The sequence below is a fragment of the Zootoca vivipara genome, chromosome 2 (genome assembly GCF_965207765.1).
Source record: "Zootoca vivipara chromosome 2, rZooViv2.hap1.1, whole genome shotgun sequence".
NCBI lineage: Eukaryota > Metazoa > Chordata > Lepidosauria > Squamata > Lacertidae > Zootoca > Zootoca vivipara.
The window spans coordinates 53,118,716-53,136,984 of NC_142584.1; the positions used below are offsets into that span (position 1 = coordinate 53,118,716).

The window sequence follows — 18,269 nt, forward strand, 5'->3', positions numbered from 1 at the left end:
TGTCCCATTCCATAATGATAATTTTACTATTTATACCCCACATATCTTATTGGGCTGCCCCTGCCACTCTGGGCAGCTTCCAATGTATATAAAAAAACATAATGAAACATTATTTTTAAAAGAAGCTTCCCTATACAGGATTGCCTTCAGACGACTTGGGGGTTGGATAACTCCATACCCTCCAACATTTTGCCAGTGAAAATAGGACACATCCTAACGAAAAGTGGAACATTCCAGGATCAAATCAGAGACTGGGACGGCTTCTCTAAATCAGGGACGTCCCTGGAAAATAGGGACACTTGGAGGGTCTGGTTTTAGAGAGGTGTGCATAGGAGTTTTTTCCAAGAGAAAGAGAGAACCAACTGTTTACCCACAAAATCACATCATTTTTAAAAAAGTGATCTATAGATTCATTTGCAATTTAAAGGTTTTTTTGTGTTCATCCACACAGTCTTTACTATGTAGGGCAGGTGACACACTGAAAACTCAACCACCTAATCAATCAATTACTTAATCAGCTGTAATTAATGTCTATCTTTCTGTTTGCTGTGGAGGGGCGGCTATATTCATACTACTTCTAGAAAACTGTATGGATGAATTTTGCACTGGGACATAACAAGTCAGCAATGGAAGTGTTTACTGAAGGATACCCAAACCTCTCAAAACCAGTGTTTTCCTTCCTCTTTTGTTTTTATTTTTCTATTGAAAAAATGACTCATGGTAGCATTAAATATGCTCCCACCCTGGGTGAGATAATATACAAACTTGAGGCATGCATTTGCTCTCTCCCCGAATTCAAAGGAGGTTGGATCAATCCTCATTCATCACCAGAGGCTTTTCCTACTCTTCAGAGTTCAACTGAATGACATAATGGGGGGGGGTTCCTTCCAGGAGCACCTTAGAGACCAACTAAGTTTGTCATTGATATGAGCTTTTGTGTGCATGCACACTTCTTCAGATACACTGAAACAGAAGTCACAGATCCTTATATATAGTGAGAGGGTGGGGAGGGGCACCGCTCAAAAGGGTGGTGGGAAACCGGACTGTTTATGACCGCATTTGGTCTTGCAGGAAGAATTTACAACTGTTTACGACTGCAAATTGGTCCCACAGGAAAAGCAATGGGTGAGATGGCTAAAGATAGCTTTATCATGTATAATGAGATAAGTAGAAGACAAATATAAGTTAAAGTCATATGAACAGCTTAAAGATAAGTTAAATGACTGGTTACAATATCATCAGATTAATGGAGTGTCTAAAATGAATATGAAAAATGCTGGGTTCTCATCTGAAAAGTCACATTTGGAAACAAAGTTATTAGATACAAAATCAAAAAAATCTATCCAAGATGTACAATTTGTTGTTGGAATAGCATACAAAAGATGAACAAGTTAAATCAGAGACGACTGAATGGGCTAAAGATGTGGGGCATAATATTATGTTGAATATTGGGAGAGATTGTGGAAAAAAGGTATGAAGTTTACTGCATGTAAATGTATTGAAAGAGAATATGTTGAAAATGATGTATAGATGGTATTTAAGATCTGTGAATTTGGCAAAAATGCACCATGCATCTGATAATAAGTGTTGGAAATGTAAAGAAAAAGAGGTACCTTTTACCACATGTGGTGGACTTGCCCCAAGATAAAAAGACTTCGGGGGGGGGATTATAATGAACTGAAAAGGGTGTTTAAGAATACCTTCATTAAAAAACCAGAAGCCTTTTTGCTTGGAATTGTAGGAGATGAGATCCCAAAGAAAGATTTCACACTCTTTTTGTATGCCACAACAGCAGCCAGACTAATAATAGCCAAATTTTGGAAATTGCAAGAGATGCCTACAATAAATGATTGGCAGATGAAGATGATGGACTACATGCATAGCTGCCAAGTTCTCCATTTTTTTAAAGGGAAATTCCCTTATGCTGAATAGGCTTCCTCGCGAGAAAAGGGAAAACTTGGCAGCTGTGACTACATGGAACTCGCGGAGATGACTGGAAGGATCCGCGACCAGAAGGAGGAGAAGGTGGAAGAAATTTAGAGAGTATCTGAAGAAACATTGCAACATGGATGGCCCGGCCCTGACCCAGCCTAGGCTTGGAGTCCCCCATTTAAGAGATGCGCTATCCAATGTGCCATTTTTTTGTTCAATGTCTAGAACCTGCTCCATGACTCCAAAGCAAAGCAGGAGTGGCTGGCGGGGGGTGGAAGTGGAGAAGTACTGTGTATGAGGATGGTAATGGAGAAATAACAGTTGGTTTCAGGATTATTATTATTATTATAATTTTCAGTATTAATTAAATTTTTATACTGCCCTTCATTTGAAGGTCACAGCATGGTTTACAATATAAAAACACAAAATACATACCATAATAACAAACAGAAACAATTAGCCAAAAGCCTGGATGAAGAGAAATATTTTTGCCTAGCATCTAACGATAGGTCATGAAGGCACCAAGCAAGCCTTCCTCAAGAGAGAAATCCACAGTTGGGGAGCCACCACAGAAAAGGCCTGTTCTTGAGTTGCCACCCTCCGGACCTCTCATGGCAGAAGCACACAAAGAAGGCCTCAGGTGATGCTGTTTATATGGGGGAGAGGCGGTCAAGAGGCATGTGTGCATGCAAAGGTTTTACCTACTTACTCTACTCTCCTAAATAAGGCAAATATTCCCTCACAATTTCCCTCAAAACAATGACCATTAACAATGCTTAAACCGCTCTGTCTCACTAACCCTGTCACATCACAACCTTCCATATGCAGAGCACATTTTAAAAGTTCAAAGCATGTCATATACATTATCCCAATATTCTTCTCAGAGCAACAGAGGACGCTGCCTTGCACTACCCTTGTCCTATCTAGCTCAGAGCTGTCTATAATGATGGGCAATGGTTCGCCAGGTTTTCAGACAGGGCTCTTTCTCTGCCCTCTCTGGAGATGCTAAGAACTGAACTTGGGGTCTTCTGATTGAGAAGAAGAAGAAGAAGAAGAAGAAGAAGAAGAAGAAGAAGAAGAAGAAGAAGAAGAAGAAGAAGAAGAAGAAGAAGAAGAGTTTGGATTTGATATCCCGCTTTATCACTACCCAAAGGAGTCTCAAAGCGGCTAACATTCTCCTTTCCCTTCCTCCCCCCACAACAGACACACTGTGAAGTGGGTGGGGCTGAGACATTTCAGAGAAGTGTGACTAGCCCAAGGTCACCCAGCAGCTGCATGTGGAGGAGCGGAGACGCGAACCCAGTTCCCCAGATTACGAGTCTACCGCTCTTAACCACTACACCACACTGGCTCTCTTGAGTGCAACACAAATGCTCTACTTATGATGCATATGGAATGGGGCTGAAGTTGAGGCAACTTTGCAAACCTTTGTTTCGAATCCTGATTTTGCTTTAAGGAGTATATAAATTTAACAATAGCAGCAGCAGCAGCAGCAGCAGCAGCAGCAGCAACAACAACAACAACAACAACAACAACAACAACAACAGAGATGATATTTCCTATCTCACAGATCATTCTGTTAGTCACTCCCTGCTGTTCAGATCATCTCATGGACCTGACAAACATGGCTACTAAGTGTTTTTAGCAGGCTAGCACACTTCAAAAATGATTATTCAGTGTAAGATATCCACTTGTATGGCTGCAAATCATAAAATGTGTGCCACTGCAGAACAGCTATTTGATTTATTAAAATTAATAAATCAAATACCAAAAGGCTCCTAACAGCCCCAAGTGTACGCTCTGTTCTTCTGCATGATTCATACTCTGGCCTTGCATCCTTGCCATCAGCCTCTGCTGGGGTTGGGCAACTCGACACTGAGCCACCTGTGCATTGTGAACCATCCTCTGATCCAGGGAGTCCCTCCCCATGCAGAGGCTGGTTATGTCAATAGATTCATACTTCAGGGTCAAGTTTCTGATGGCTTGTAATGCTTCCTATAACTATGGATTAACTTATTGTGAAACCCAAATTCTTCTATTATCCTCTACCCCCCATATTTTGCACTTAGACATTTGGGAGGGTAAGAGGAGTGGAGAAATCCAGAAAATGTTGGAGGGGGGTAATTTGGGGACACAAACGGGGAGGTGAATTCAGGTTGGCTCGGAAATAAATATCTGAGCTACGTCCCCACGTTTTTTCAGAAGTAGAATAATAGAAATGTTGGGCCGTGTTAGTAGAAGCCCAGCACTTTCCTTTGTGCAATGGGGTTTTCCCCAATTTCCCCCCACCATGCCCTCCCCATTTGGTTCTGGCTGGGGGGAGTTGGGAGAGCCCTTGGAACAGTGCACAGGGGAACAAGAGAGATTATTTCATCTGGCAGGGCAAAATGCTTGCACAGTCACCTTGGCACAACACTGAATTCTTCCATATGTGACAGACCTTCACACATGAACATGGCTATACATCACATCTTTGTTGTCTCTTCTCTTCTCTAGTCTAATGTGCCCAGTTCCTTTTACCTTTCTCACAGGACTGGGAGCTGAGAGACCAAACTTGTGAAGCAGGGAGCCGCTTGCACTCATGGAGAGGCCTTGTGCATTTTAGCAGTGGTGGACTTGGGGCTTTCAAATTTCAGCAGCGCCCTGTGCAATACTAAAATTCTGTCCGTCCCCCCCACCTCTCTCGCTCCGTTCTACAGCACTGTTTGGGGGGCTCTTGTACTGCAGCACCCAGTGCAACCACACCGGTTGCAGCACCCTAAAACCACCTCTGGATTTTGGGTTCAAGCGTAGTCATGAGCTAACTCCCACTCAAAATGCCTGAAGAGGGTTCTTGTCGCTCCCACAGGAGGCAGTGCCAGCCACCGACCATCGACCATAAGGCTTTCAGTGGCTACTAGACATGCTGGCTATCTCCATAGCTGGAGGCCAGTGGCACTTCTAAAGTACGAGTTGCTTGAGACCCCAGGAGGGGGAGAGTGCTCTTGTGCTCGGGTCCTGCTTGTGGGTTTTCCATGGGCATCTGTTTGGCCCCCATGCATAGGACCCAACTCCCTTTGGGGTCAGTTCCCCACGATTTTATTTATTTATTAAGTGAGGCAGCGCCCGCGGGCCTGAAACCGCTGGAGGCGATTGAGGGATCCAAGCAATGCATTGGTCAATGGAACTGCTGGGCTAAGCTGGCTCAAGTCCCCACAAAGTTGATAGGCATTGCCATTCAAAGGGTGTCTGTGTGCTGTGTACTGTGATTGATTATGCTGGGCAGGGCTTACCCGATGCCTCCCCAATATTTTATTCAGGTTGAGTCCTCTGCCACCGTGAGAACAGGATGCTGGACTAGGTGGGCTATTAGACTCCAAAATTATTAATATAATATAATATAATATTTTTTTAAAAATTCTTTCCAGTAGCACCTTAGAGACCAACTTTGTCATAGGTATGAGCTTTCATGTGCAAGCACACTTCTTCAGATACAAAAAGAAGTGTATCTGAAGAAGTGTGCATGCACACGAAAGCTCATACCTATGACAAACTTAGTTGGTCTCTAAGGTGCTACTGGAAGGATTTTTTTAAAAAAAATTGTAACTTTTTGTTTCGACTACGTCAGACCAACACGGCTACCTACCTGTAAATAATATAATACCGGTATGTAATCCGTAAGAGTCCTGTTCCTTCCGTTGTCACCTGTTGGGCAATGTGTCAGGCTGGGGTTTGGGGCTGGCAGGGCTTTTCCAGAGTCCCAAAAGTGGTCAAAGGATTCTTATGCAGCGTGTGTGTGTGTGTGATGTGTGCGCGTGTCCCTCCCTGCTAAGGAGCAAAACAGCAGGCGGCTGCCGGCCTGGGAACGGGGCGTGGGGGGGAGGGAGGGAAGCAGGACTTCCCCTCGCTCTAGCACTACAAGAGGCTGATTTCCCCGAAATGATGCTCCGCCGGCAGCTAACTCCCTTCCGCGCTCTGATTGGGCGCGGCGAGGGCTCCCCGCCGCTGATTGGGCGCGCCGCGCTCCTGTCCCTTGCCCGGGGATTCCCGAGGGCCGGACGGATACATACAGGCGCTCCTGGTCCAGCGGCTGCAGAAGCCGCGTTTCTCTCGCTAAGGAAGGAGCTCGTTCGTGCAGCAGAGGAGCGCTCGCCAGATCCTCCCAGGACAAGAGCAGGAAGGTGGGTTGCAGCTCAGCTGCCCCGCGCGGCGCCTCGCTCCTATCAGAGAGTCCTCAGGGGACTGGCTCGCTTACTTAAGGGTGCCCAGGACCGCCGCTCCAGGCTGCAGTCCTACGGCTGCACACTAGCTTGGGAAGCCCAGAGGCAGGACTTATGCACCGACCGTGCTTCTCCGCACGAGATCGGTCGGCTGCACGGGAAAAACTTTCTCGTCTTCTATCGGGGAGCGGGCGTGCCGCGTGGGGATCGAGGAAGCGGGCGGTTGGGGCGCCTCTAGTACCGCTGAGATCGCTGCAAGCCACATTCACAGACAAGCGTGTCCTCAGTTTCCTGGAGATCAAAGGCGAAAGGCGGCAGGCTGCAGCCGGGCTAGGTTTAGCAGTGCAAGCAGGGAGTTTAATGAGTAACTTTTTTTTTTAACACCATCCTGTGAATGATCCTGCAAAAGTCAAGTGTCGCTTCTTTCATTCAGAGCCAGTAGTTTAGCTGCCTTTGCAGGCTGATGGGAGAAACGCGGGGTGTGGGGTAACAGCGGGGCGCCTGCTAGGCTTCTACCTGCAAAACCAGCCAACTCATCTGGAGGCGCCTTGAGGTCAGCTAGATCTCATGGTAAAACAAGGCAACCAACGGAAGGCAGGAGATAAAATCCGGATGCAGAGCGCGCACGGAATCTAGTCCAGTGCCCGCAAGATCCAGGCCACGTGGGCGTGGCTCCTTTCTGACTAGGATGATTCTTCTTGCTGTAGTGAAAAGTTGTTTTTAATTGCATCAATAATCGTTTCTTTAGCTAGCGTGCAAAAAGTTAATGGGCCCGCTTTTTAAAATGTAGTGTTTCCAAAGGGAAATTTGCTAGCAACATGAAGGATAGTACTGGGTGGCGTGTTAGTTATTTTGTTGTTATAGTTGTTATACCAGGAAGTAAAGTTTGTAAAAAGAGAGAGAAAAAGGAGGGGAGAGAACAAAATAGTATTTAGCTGCTAGGACACCCTCAATGTGAAGAGGGATCTGCAGAAAAGATAACCGGAGCCTTAGAAGGAATTTTGGGACTGGCTGTAGGTCTTCAGGACTAGGAAGCAACAGGTACATAAAATGTTCTCTTGTCTCTGAAGAAAATCTGCTGAAGGAAGTGGAACTTAATTTTTCTGATTTTTTTTTTAAAAAAGGTTTGATATTCTCCTCTAAATATTAATTATTTATCGGGTTTGGAGCAAAGGAAGGGCAACATCATATCCCAAACTTTAAAAGAAGAAACACACTGCTCACTCCTAGGCATGTTTGCTGGTAAACTCAGGGGAGTTCCGTATACAGTACAAGAAAGCTTATGTAAGATTAACAGCCCAAATGTGTTCCTGTAAATCTAAAAGAACAACAAATGAATGGCAAAATGAACCCAATGCAGTGAGGATACATTTTTTGCTGCTTCCTTCATCATATAATATATATGAGTGTCCTTACTTCACTTGGTGGAATACAGGAGCAATGGAGGTTAGTGTAACACATGCATTATTCTTGGCAGCGAGCAATCAGGAAGGCAGCCAGAACAAAATTCCTCTGGATAAGAGCAAGATATCCGCTTGTAGGATATGTGGCATTGGCACTTAGCTTTGTGGAGCACAGGGCAGATCTTCTTTGTTTGGCCGTTTGTCTTAATTCTGAAGGGCTGAAATCGCTATGTTGAATGCAGAAGCTGGTTCCTCTTAATTAAACTAGCTATTGGGGCAGCAGGCCATCTCTAGGGAGCAGGAGACATTCTGGGACTCTTCCTTTATAGACCTTTCCGATGAAGGACAGAAACAGTGAAATCTGGAACTTCCTTAGAAACTCTGCATTGTTGCAAGGTCTGTTGGTCCCTCTGGCCCCAATCCAGAGGAGTACATGTAGGAAATTGGCAAGGCTTGTGTTGACTGGTGCCAAGTGGCAACTCTCCCCAATGTATCCCCTGCTGCCTTATAAACATTCCCCAGAGTTTATAATATGTGAAACAGCCTTTCCTTCTCCTTAATAGCTGCCATCCAATAAATTCAAGTGTGGTTAAGTCCCATTAATGGAACTGAAGCAGTTAATTGTGCTCATCCCCTTTTCCTGAATCTTTAATTTGAACGTAAGCTCCATTGAATTGAATGGGATTAGCTTCCAAGTCTGTTTGTGTGCAAAATGCTTTACAGTTCTTTATCCATTTCCCACAGTAAGTCTACGGGGAAGGTTGCTGCAGCTTATTTTACTTTATTATGGTGGGATGCGCATTATGTGCAGTGCCTTAGCCTTCGGTTGTTCCCAAATATGTCTTGCCCTTTCTAATACTACTGTGTCAGGATTATGTTGAGGTAACTGGCGGCTGTCGCCTCTGGAGGTGGTTTCTGCTGCGCTTCCTAAACGGTCTTTAACTAGAAGACAACACTGACTCATACAATCACGCAGTCTACACAATATAGACGCAGTTTGGTTAAAGTAACCCACACTGACAATTTTTATAACTGGAATAGACAGGGCAGTTCACAAACTAGAGAGTGTACAGCGTGTACCAGTGGCGATGAACAGAGGACTGTGTTTTTAAATTGTATTGCAAGGGATACTAGGATCCTCCTAGGAAACCTACCATGGGATTCTTCAAAGAAAAGACCAATAATGGCGGAGAAGCCATCATGTGATTCAGTTTACCCACAACTACTAGTCTTCCTCTGCTCTTTGTAAGGTTCTTGTGTCGCCACGGCTGTATTTACGCAGAGCAGCGATGAGGCCCAAGAGGCCCGATCCGTGTATTTCATGACTGAACTGTGCATGTGTATGTATAAGAAAAACAATTCTCTGCTGCGCATAGGAGTCTTGTGGCGGAAACGTGATGTGGAAAAGCATTCTCTGAAGTTAGAAAGCTTGAAAACTGTTGGAAGGGTATGGTGGTTAAAGCCGTTTTCGGCTGTTTGTCCACAGCATCTAGGAATCGGAGGCATGTTGCCTGTGACTACAAAGGTTGCATTCCTAGCTTTTGTAGCTTATTAATATCAAGAGAGCCAACCTTCACAATTTGTTTAGTTTTTACACACACACCACACACACAAAGCCATCTGCGGCAATGGCGGTGACATGTGAAAGTTGGTTGTGTAGATAGTGAAGAAGTACATGTTTCAATGGTTCCAGCGTTTTGAGAGGCAGGGAAAGAATGAGTGGGAAATTTCTTTCTGTACATGGAACGGGTTAGTCTTCTACATGTACTCCACCTTCCTTAGCCAGCTTTTTCTGTACTAAAAGGCTTCAGGTTCTTAAAATTTTCTTCTTTGCCCAATGTATGTAGAATCTATTGATCAGATGTGCTAATGAGCATATCCAGTCCTTTCAGTTAACAGTGCCGTGGATAATTTTTCCGTCCTTCAGAGCACAAAAGGATTTTCTTACAGTAACAAATGTTTGCTCAGATAAGAGTAATGATTCCTTGAGTATGCAATGATTACTTAGTTTGAAAGGACCAAGAAACAGCAAGCAATATGGTCATCTTAAGTCACATTACACATTAGCTGCCAGCATTATTCAGTTTTAACTGCAGAAAAATAATAATTTCTTGCTAATTTGTCTGAAGCATGGCCTGCCCAATTGAACAGGGAAACAATTCTTAGAAGGCTATAGTGGCTACAGTTCCGGAATGAATATTTGAGGTGGTTGTGACCACAGGATAGAACACCCTTATGATTTTAAGAAGTTGTGTTGAATAAAAGCATACCTAATTTATTAGGGCCGTGGTTCCAAGGAACCTGGGTCTTATCCAGGGTCCCACAGTGAGAAGAGCAGTGATAGCAGATTGTCCACTGCTTTTGATCTTCCTTACGGAGACGGAGCCCACCCTTTCAGTTCTAGCTGAGAAATGCTAACCCCGACAACAGGCCTCACTGGTGCCTTCTGTGAACAAAGTGTGCAGCCTAGACATGTCCTAACATCCTTGGCAGTGCATTGGGGATATGCTGCAGACAGCGGCTTGGGAATTCCATAGCAGAGAGGTTGATAGGAGAGAAGTTTGAAAACCATTCCTTCAGAGTCGCCAGACGCCAGCAGATAATATGCAGCACGTTATGACCTTCACTTAATTCGACACAGGCAGCAAAGTGGGTGGTATTCAACAAGGGTTTTGCTCAGAGTGGAGCCATTGCAGATAACAAGAGAGCTCCATTAATTCCAGCAGTTTCCAAGCATTTACCAACAGCATTTTGGACAAATCCAACCCTGAAGTGAAAGCTTTACTGCCCCTGAGATGGCAACACTACCTGAAGGCAGCCTCTCTACCTATTTCTAAATTACTCTGGTATGTCCTTAGATACCACCTTCGGTCAACATGCAACTGGTGCCCACATGCATTCTGCAAGGGTTCAGCTTGCAAAGTCAAGATGAGCATTTTAGTAAGTGTCTTACAAGATTGGGGTTGGGGGTTGGAGGAATGATTCTGGAACAATGGGGAACTGAAAGCCCATGTGGTTTTAATGACAGGGGTGTTGGGTTTAGAAAGAGAAAATTCAGGTTGAAATTCCTACTCTCAACCATGAAGATGTCTGGGTTGCCTTTAACCAGTCACTGAACCTATTCATTAAGGGGAATAAAATAATACAACTCCTAGTTCCTATGCTATAAATAAGAATACATTTAAAGCATTATTATTCCTGATTCCACTTTGCTGTCCCTCTGTTGTTAGCCCTGTGTTTTAAATTGTAAATTCCTAGGGGCTGGGGGGGGGTCTATCTTCTTCTTCTTCTTCTTCTTCTTCTTCTTCTTCTTCTTCTTCTTCTTCTTCTTCTTCTTCTTCTTCTTCTTCTTTATTAATGTAGTTACATCCATACATAAAAGGCATTTTATTGTCTGTAGATCAAACTCATCAAAATAAAAATTCCAACAAAGAAGTATATATCTTCATAAATTTAACTTCCCATCCTTCTCAACATCTTTTCACTCAAATAAACCTATTACCTAAACTTATCAGCAAAATCATGATGAAATATTAATATGCATCTATGTGTATATATCTATTTAACCCATTTAATCTTTATTTGCAGAGCTTATTCAAAAGCTGCTACCGAATTCAGATTGCAACACTTATTTCTTAAGTAACTCTTTAGAGGTTCCCAGGGGCAGGGGTCTATATCATGTCTTCTTGCATTCTATAAAAGACCGATGATGATCTGTATAAAACACAGATCTCTTAGGAGAGAAAAAATGGGGATAAATACTGGTGGATCATAAGTTTGTTTTGAATTCTGTGAAAACATATCCATTCTAGTAAAATTCTATGAATAGCAGGCATTTGACCCTTCAGAATTTTGAGGAGTCTTCTTCCTCCTCCTCCTCCTCCTCTTCTTCTTCTTCTTCTTCTTCTTCTTCTTCTTCTTCTTCTTAGCCAAATTATTTTTCCTTCAGATCCAATATGCCACAAACAAGAATGCGCATGAGGCCTTGGATGGAATTGCAGATTAATTCCAATAAAATTCCTGGACTCCAATGGATCAATAAGGTACGTGTTTCTTTTTCATTTTCCCTCTGACTTGAAAAATATTTGCCTTCTGTATTCTTTTACTTTTAAGTCCAGAAGCAAATTTCAGAAAAATAAAGAGATCTCAGCAGCTGTTTGTCTTTGACTGTAGGCAAATGTTGCTGAGGATTCCATATCTAGGAAAATGAAATTATCCAATGCTCAAGTGACACAAGTTTTCATCCTAAGAGTTCTACCCCACTAAGTCATACTTAGAGTAGACCCAAAGCTAATGTAAGTCCACAGACCTCTAGTGAGTCTAAGTCGGATACAACCCTAACAATGTAATGGTATCAAGGCTAAAAAGTTGGGAGGAAATTGGCATGCAAACCTGATTAAAAGTGATACTGTATAAACCTCACCTGAGTGACCGAGTTGCTGTAGCTGAGATTTAATGCCGATTCTTACTTTCATACTCATTAATAAAAGAAAATAAATGCTAAACCCTCTGTGTAAGATCACCAAGCCAATAGGGTTCTCTGTGGTCAGCATCCCCAGAATACTGAATGGAACAAAATCATATGTCTGTTGTACATGTTGCTATTATGTTGTATTGTAGAGAAACTGCACAGGCAGACATAGAAATACCAAGCAAATTGCAATACTTTCAGTTCCTTTGACTTCTTGGGTTGTTCTTGATGCTGTTTTCCATATGTAATTCAAGGACTCCCACTAAGATCTGTACTGTTGAATCGTAGGAAGAAAAGTTGTTCCAGATCCCATGGAAACACGCGGCCAAGCATGGCTGGGAGCTGGAAAAGGACGCCTGCCTTTTCAGAAACTGGGCCATTCACACTGGTATGGGCCATTGTCAGGGCAATTTGTTTTCTACAGTGTCCTTCGCGTAGGCACAAGCGAGGACTCCAGTACCATTACATTTCTGGGGAGAGTGTATTTACATTGGCAAAAGGGGTAACTACGGTACTTTAAGCCCTGCCTCTTCCCCCCCAGGTCACATGAATGCTTGCAGCCCCTGGGTAGGCTAGACAAGCCTCCTAAAATAGGCACAAGCTCCAGACTCATTAGCCAAGTGTGGCAGACATTGTTGTTTTGTTTGTTTCTTTTTAGGATGCAGTTATGATTATCGTTACCAACTGCACTCATGTAGATTTCGCAGTTGCAAAAGGCCTTGAGGCTTTTTTTGCTAGAAAGCGGCAAACAATATTATTATTGTTTATTATTAAACAAGAGCTCTTTGGGCAAAGGACAAAGTAAAAAATCACAGTTGTAAAGGTATGGGCAGACTCTCCAGCTACCCACAAACAAAAAGAAGTATGTACAATAACCTTTGCTTGTGCTTGAGTTACTTTGAGTCACACAGGCTGAAATGTACCAGTATTTACTTATTTTTTAGAGGGGTCAGTATTGAGCAACTGCATATGATGGTTCAGTTTTTAGGCTGCGAGTGCCTGGATTTGGGCCTTAGTGGCTATATCTGGATTAGGTTACTTGTTGCTCAATGCAGATTTATGTTGTCATTATATAGGGAGGTACAAACCAGGTGATAAAGAACCTGACCCTAAAACCTGGAAGGCAAATTTCCGTTGCGCCATGAATTCATTGCCTGATATTGAAGAGGTGAAGGACAAAAGCATCAGCAAAGGTTCCAGTGCTGTCCGGGTCTACAGGATGTTGGAACCCTCGGCAAAGTCACCAAAGAAAGGTATGTCTGCAAGTCACTGAGGGACCATTTCCAAAACGGAATACATATTCACTGAAAATAAGGCTATGTCTTGCCTTTAGGATCACAGACTGCTTGGCTCTGAATACCCACCATGGGAATAGGTAGCTGATTGACCACTGTAGACAAAAGATAATTTGATCTGATCTAGCAAGGCACTCATGTTCTTAAAGTTGGCTTTCTGAATGCCATAAAAACTCACTCTTGGCAAAAGATGCGAACTCCGTACAGAAGGTGTTTACCAGGCAAAGTCTTGTGGCCTCCATGACAAGGTCATCACATGTTTGCTATTATGGTCTATCAATTTCTACAAAAATTAGTGGGGTATCTTTCAAAGTAGGGATAGAGCAGGCACCCCCAAACTTCAGCCCTCCAGATGTTTTGGACTACAGTTCCCATCATCCCTGACCACTGGTCCTGTTAGCTAGGGATCATGGGAGTTGTAGGCCAAAACATCTGGAGGGCCGCAGTCTGGGGATGCCTGGAATCGGGATAGAGCCTATAAAGCATACAGTATATGAGAATACCATAAATCATGCAAGTATTTTAAGTTACTTTGTACCATAAAATTGGTGACACTTCAATTTGTTGGTACTGTCCATTTTTCTCTGCAGCTTCTCTTTCTTTCTCATAAATGCATTCCATTGTATTAAATTTGTACACTTTTGTTTTTCGTTTAATCTCACTGTAAACAAGTGGTACAGTGACAATAAAGTATTTCTATTTCTGTTTCTATGTTTCGTTGGCAGAGAAGAAATCAAAGTCCCTGAAAATCAAGAGTGCAAGAAAGGTATGTATTTACCCTTTATCGTCAAGCAAGTGAAACATTCACATGGAACTCAAGCCCTGGGGATAGCTTGATCCTAACCTAGAATGGGACAGAGTTCATATTCAGGGAACTTCCAAAATACCTCTGACAGAGCTCACACCTTCCTTCTGCCATCACTCAAGCTTTGGCTATCTAGGATTGCAACCTAGGAGCTTCCACAAAATAAAACAGATAATTCCACGAACCAAAACCTAGAAGCTTCCACAAAATGAGATGGATAATTCCATGAAACCAGCCAAAACCAGTCCCAGAAGCGAAGCACTGGCAGGTTGCTTGTGCCAAAGTCTTCTGCATGGAAGACCCATTTTAAAGGGGTGGTTATGGCTAAAATTAGATTTTTAAAGATTCATGGGTCTTGAGATATGGATATGTACTTGAGATATGGATACCTCAGATTGGTTTAAGTGATGCTTTCAGCCCATATATATATATATATCATAGGTATACATACATCTTGATAAAAGAGGTCTTTGTTTTCTGCAGTCACTGGATGATATCAAGACAGAAGAGACAGTCAGTGCAACAAACAGCATTCAGCTGCCGGACGACCACAGTAGCTATGTGCTTCCCAGCTACCAACCAGAGAAAATGGAAGTGGGGAGCACATTAGGAGGTGAGCTACAACTTGAGTCATCTGTTTCTGTGGTTTGCACATGGTGTTCCTATTACCCCAAATGAAACAAGATGAAGCCTTAAAACACACACCCCATACTCCCAAATGGTTGCTATTTGCCAGGGGAAATGGGTGATGGGTGGTCAAGTTGCCTGCTATTTATTTATTTATTTATTTATTTATTTAGAGTGCCTATATCCTACTTTAATATCCCCAAGAGAGGTTCTCATTGTGACTTACCAAAGAGTCTCAAAAGAAAAGTAGGTAGCCGTGTTGGTCTGAGTCGAAACAAAATAAAAAAATTCCTTCAGTAGCACCTTAAAGACCAACTAAGTTTTTATTTTGGTATGAGCTTTCGTGTGCATGCACACTTCGTCAGATACACTGAAACAGAATCCACCAGACCCTTATGTATATTCCCCCCCACCCTCTGAATATACATGGATAAAGCAGGATTATTTATTTATATCCCATCTCTCTCCCCCCCCCCCGTTTGCTTGGAATGAAACTGTTTTCAACTATTTGGAGCAATCTTAGGAAAGAACCTCCTTCATAACGATTCTGACATATTTATTATTATTATTTTTCAGATCTCTCCTCGTGTAACTTAAACCCTCCTGACTGGGGGTGCCCACTGGAGCATCAGTTGCCTGACAGCACAAACGACTTGTATACATTTCAAGTGTCGCCCATTGCATCCTCCTCTGATGGTTGGTGTTTCATTGTTCATAACTGCTGGGCAGCTGATAGATCAGAACTGTGCTAAGAGAACGAGCCCAAAATAATAGGATGGCAGGATTTATGTAACCTGGAAAGGGAATGATTCTTGTGCTAGCTACAATAGTGTAAATCCTGCAGAAGCCAGTAAAGTTGCTTGTGTAAATAAATGGTCAGTTTTATATTGTTTTGGTCATGTGGCTAGAAGTTATAACTGTTATGGTTGGCAGTAGAAGATAGGAAAACACTTGTATTAAAAAATTAGTCTGCAAAAACTACTGAGTTTCATCGAGTGCCTTTCCCCCCTCCCTTTTCTTCCTACGATGACTTCACAATGCAGGAACCGATGAGGATGAAGATAAATTTGCATCGGGTAACTTGTATCAGGTAAGGCGATCTTTCCTTTTCTGAAAGGTGCACACTGGAGTAAGGTGTTTTGCAGTCAGTAACCCTTCCTACTGAAGCCCCCAGAGGTGGTGCTGCTTGTTAGAGTAGCTGAGTTGACATAAGGCACCTTCAGAGGGTCATATGAAGGCCCTGAGGTGAAAAGACATAGCTTTGCATGCAGAAGGTCTCAGGCTTAATCCCTAGCATCTCCAGGTAAGGCTGGAAGAGAGGCCTGCTTGAAATCCCAGAGAGCTGCTGTCAGTCAGGGCAAACAATATGGAACTAGATGGATCAATGGTGTGATAAGGCAGCTTCCTATGCTGCTAAGGCCTTTACTCTTGATTGGGCTAAACCATCACAAAGCTGTGACCACAGAAATCTGAGCTTGGACCTACTCTGTGAGCCCTGAGTCAAGCACGCTTGTGGGGAGTTCAGCTACATTCCAGTGCTGCTCCTGCAGGCCAGGGAGCTGAAGGTCCTTCGTGGGATGAGAGAGAGGCTGCATGAGCAGAGACACTCCCATATCCCGAGAGAGGCTCTGCAGCTGCTTCTCTGTTACGGGGAATGAGCTGGCATTACAGATGAGTAAAAAGAGAGCCCGCTACCTGGTGGTGTCCCCCCCCCCTGTAATGTTATGTGTTTGAACTTGGCACAAGCAGTCAGTGCATCATTTCGTTCACTGAATTAGAGATGCAGAATAAGAAATGTGTTTGCTTCCATTGCCCTTTTCCATTTGGCCTGAGCAAATGGAGGTCACAAATGTTCAAGCCAACGTAAATTTGCTGAACTACTAGTTATTACTGTATAACTTAGAAGATTTGAGAAACGGACGACAGTGGCTGTTGAACTTAACCGAATACCGATATGGACAGATGATTTAAAGTATTTCCCCCATTTGTCTCCTAGGAGCTACTATCATCCAGTTGGCAGCCAACCAGTGTTGGTGGGAAAGGCTTCCTGATCAATGAGACGGGCATGCAAAATTTCTTCATTGACTACTTCCAGGACCAAGATGCTGCCATTGATACAACAAATGCAGGTATAAATGCCTTCCATTTTACATTCAGAATACAGCCAAATACTAACTAGGATTAACAGCTCAACTCACCAAGTGTGCACCCAGTGAATGCCCTTATGCCTCAACAGTGAGGATGCTAGATCCAAAGAGCACTTATTAGTGAGCAGTGATTAATTATAGACCTATGTTTGGTTTGTGAGGGTGGGGTGGGGGAGATTATAGCTATTGGAATAAAATTAATATAATAAAATAATAATAATAATAATAATAATAATAATAATAATAATGCTTTACACTCACCCTATCACCAATTAAACTGTGTACATTTTTTCCTTGTTTCTGCAGAAATTACATTGGACATGAAAGCCAACTTGGATTTCACACTGGAGTCACTAAGACCAAGTTTGCCCACCATACCTTGTAGCATGTAAAGCTGTTTTTTGTTTTTGTTTTTTAACCGTCAAGGCTGCGCTGTTTTATTTCTTTTGTCATATGTGAAACTGAACCTAACGGGGAGCATTGCTGATGCTCTTCTCAATGTTTAGACCCAAAAGTCAAATTCAAGATTACAGCATCTGCAGATGAGCAAAGATATCTTTGTGGTAGAACTGCGTCCCACTCAGTTGCTTGACTGTATCATGAGCCAATTAAGTCATTATTGCTGCTTTCCCATCTTAATTTGTTCCTGCATTTAACATGATCAGGGCTCAAACTATTTAAACATGCAATATACATGAAAAGGTGCTTTGCACCTTTAACAAAATGGCAGATATTTTAATCACATCCATAGCTTATACTTGTCACCAGTGCATACATCTGGAAGACTGGCGAGGCAATTACCGACCGAAGACATTTAGTACAAGTTTGTGCTTTTGCATTCAACCAAACATTTCCACAGGGATGTCCTTTTTTTGTGATCTGAAGTCTCAGATCTGGACCGCAGTTTTGTAAATACGTTTCACTCAGTAATATGTGAAAATCAGATACACATGTAGTTCTGTTTACTAGGCATTTCTGAATTTTACTCATAGGACATTTTAGTGCTTTCCTGACAACATATTTCAGTTTATTGTCATCAGTTTTTTCAGATGGGCACTATGTTTCACTCTTTTTCCAATTCTAATGTTCTGTTTATTTATATGGTGCCATTATCAAGAATCCTCTGAATGGGTATTGTTGAGAGTCAATAGAAGTTTTAGTAAAGTGTATACTTATTGAGCTACAAGATAAAGTGTTGGTCTCCACAAATCATCAAATCACTAAGCTGCAGCCTTAGCAGTTTTGTCCCTGTACATAGTTTTTGTATATAAAAGGTTTACAATTATTTTAATTAAAAAAATGTATATTTTGTTTCTTGTTTTATTTCATGTTGGAGGTGCCCAAATAAGGAACATTTTAAAATATATTTATTATTTTTATTGAATTCTTA

The 18,269-nt window shown here is 42.6% G+C and overlaps 2 protein-coding genes across 5 annotated transcripts in view; one reads left to right on the forward strand and one right to left on the reverse strand.

The window, feature by feature from the left end:
• The window catches only part of RAD50 (RAD50 double strand break repair protein), a 126,772-nt gene that overhangs the window by 63,131 nt on the left and 45,372 nt on the right, over positions 1-18,269 (reverse strand). The window lies entirely within an intron of this gene.
• Positions 5,936-18,188, forward strand: IRF1 (interferon regulatory factor 1). 2 transcript variants are annotated; one of them, XM_088661884.1, is made up of 11 exons: positions 5,995-6,092; positions 10,393-10,474; positions 11,484-11,577; positions 12,294-12,393; positions 13,082-13,258; positions 14,026-14,066; positions 14,589-14,718; positions 15,309-15,428; positions 15,776-15,822; positions 16,729-16,861; positions 17,186-18,188. In XM_088661884.1, the coding sequence occupies exons 3-11, from the start codon at positions 11,491-11,493 to the stop codon at positions 17,269-17,271; spliced, it is 921 nt and encodes a 306-aa protein (XP_088518010.1). In that variant the 5' UTR covers positions 5,995-6,092; positions 10,393-10,474; positions 11,484-11,490; the 3' UTR covers positions 17,272-18,188. The 2 variants fall into 2 exon arrangements, with proteins under 2 accessions (XP_034961301.1, XP_088518010.1); XM_035105410.3 differs by lacking the exon at positions 10,393-10,474 and having other exon boundaries at positions 5,936-6,092.

What these genes read in the sequence shown, in the direction of transcription:
- IRF1 (XM_035105410.3), top strand. Translation starts at nt 11,491, where the DNA reads ATGCCACAAACAAGAATGCGCATGAGGCCTTGGATGGAATTGCAGATT. An exon ending in GACTCCAATGGATCAATAAG is followed by an intron (nt 11,578 to 12,293) that starts GTACGTGTTTCT and finishes GTTGAATCGTAG; the next exon opens with GAAGAAAAGTTGTTCCAGAT. An exon ending in AAACTGGGCCATTCACACTG is followed by an intron (nt 12,394 to 13,081) that starts GTATGGGCCATT and finishes GTCATTATATAG; the next exon opens with GGAGGTACAAACCAGGTGAT.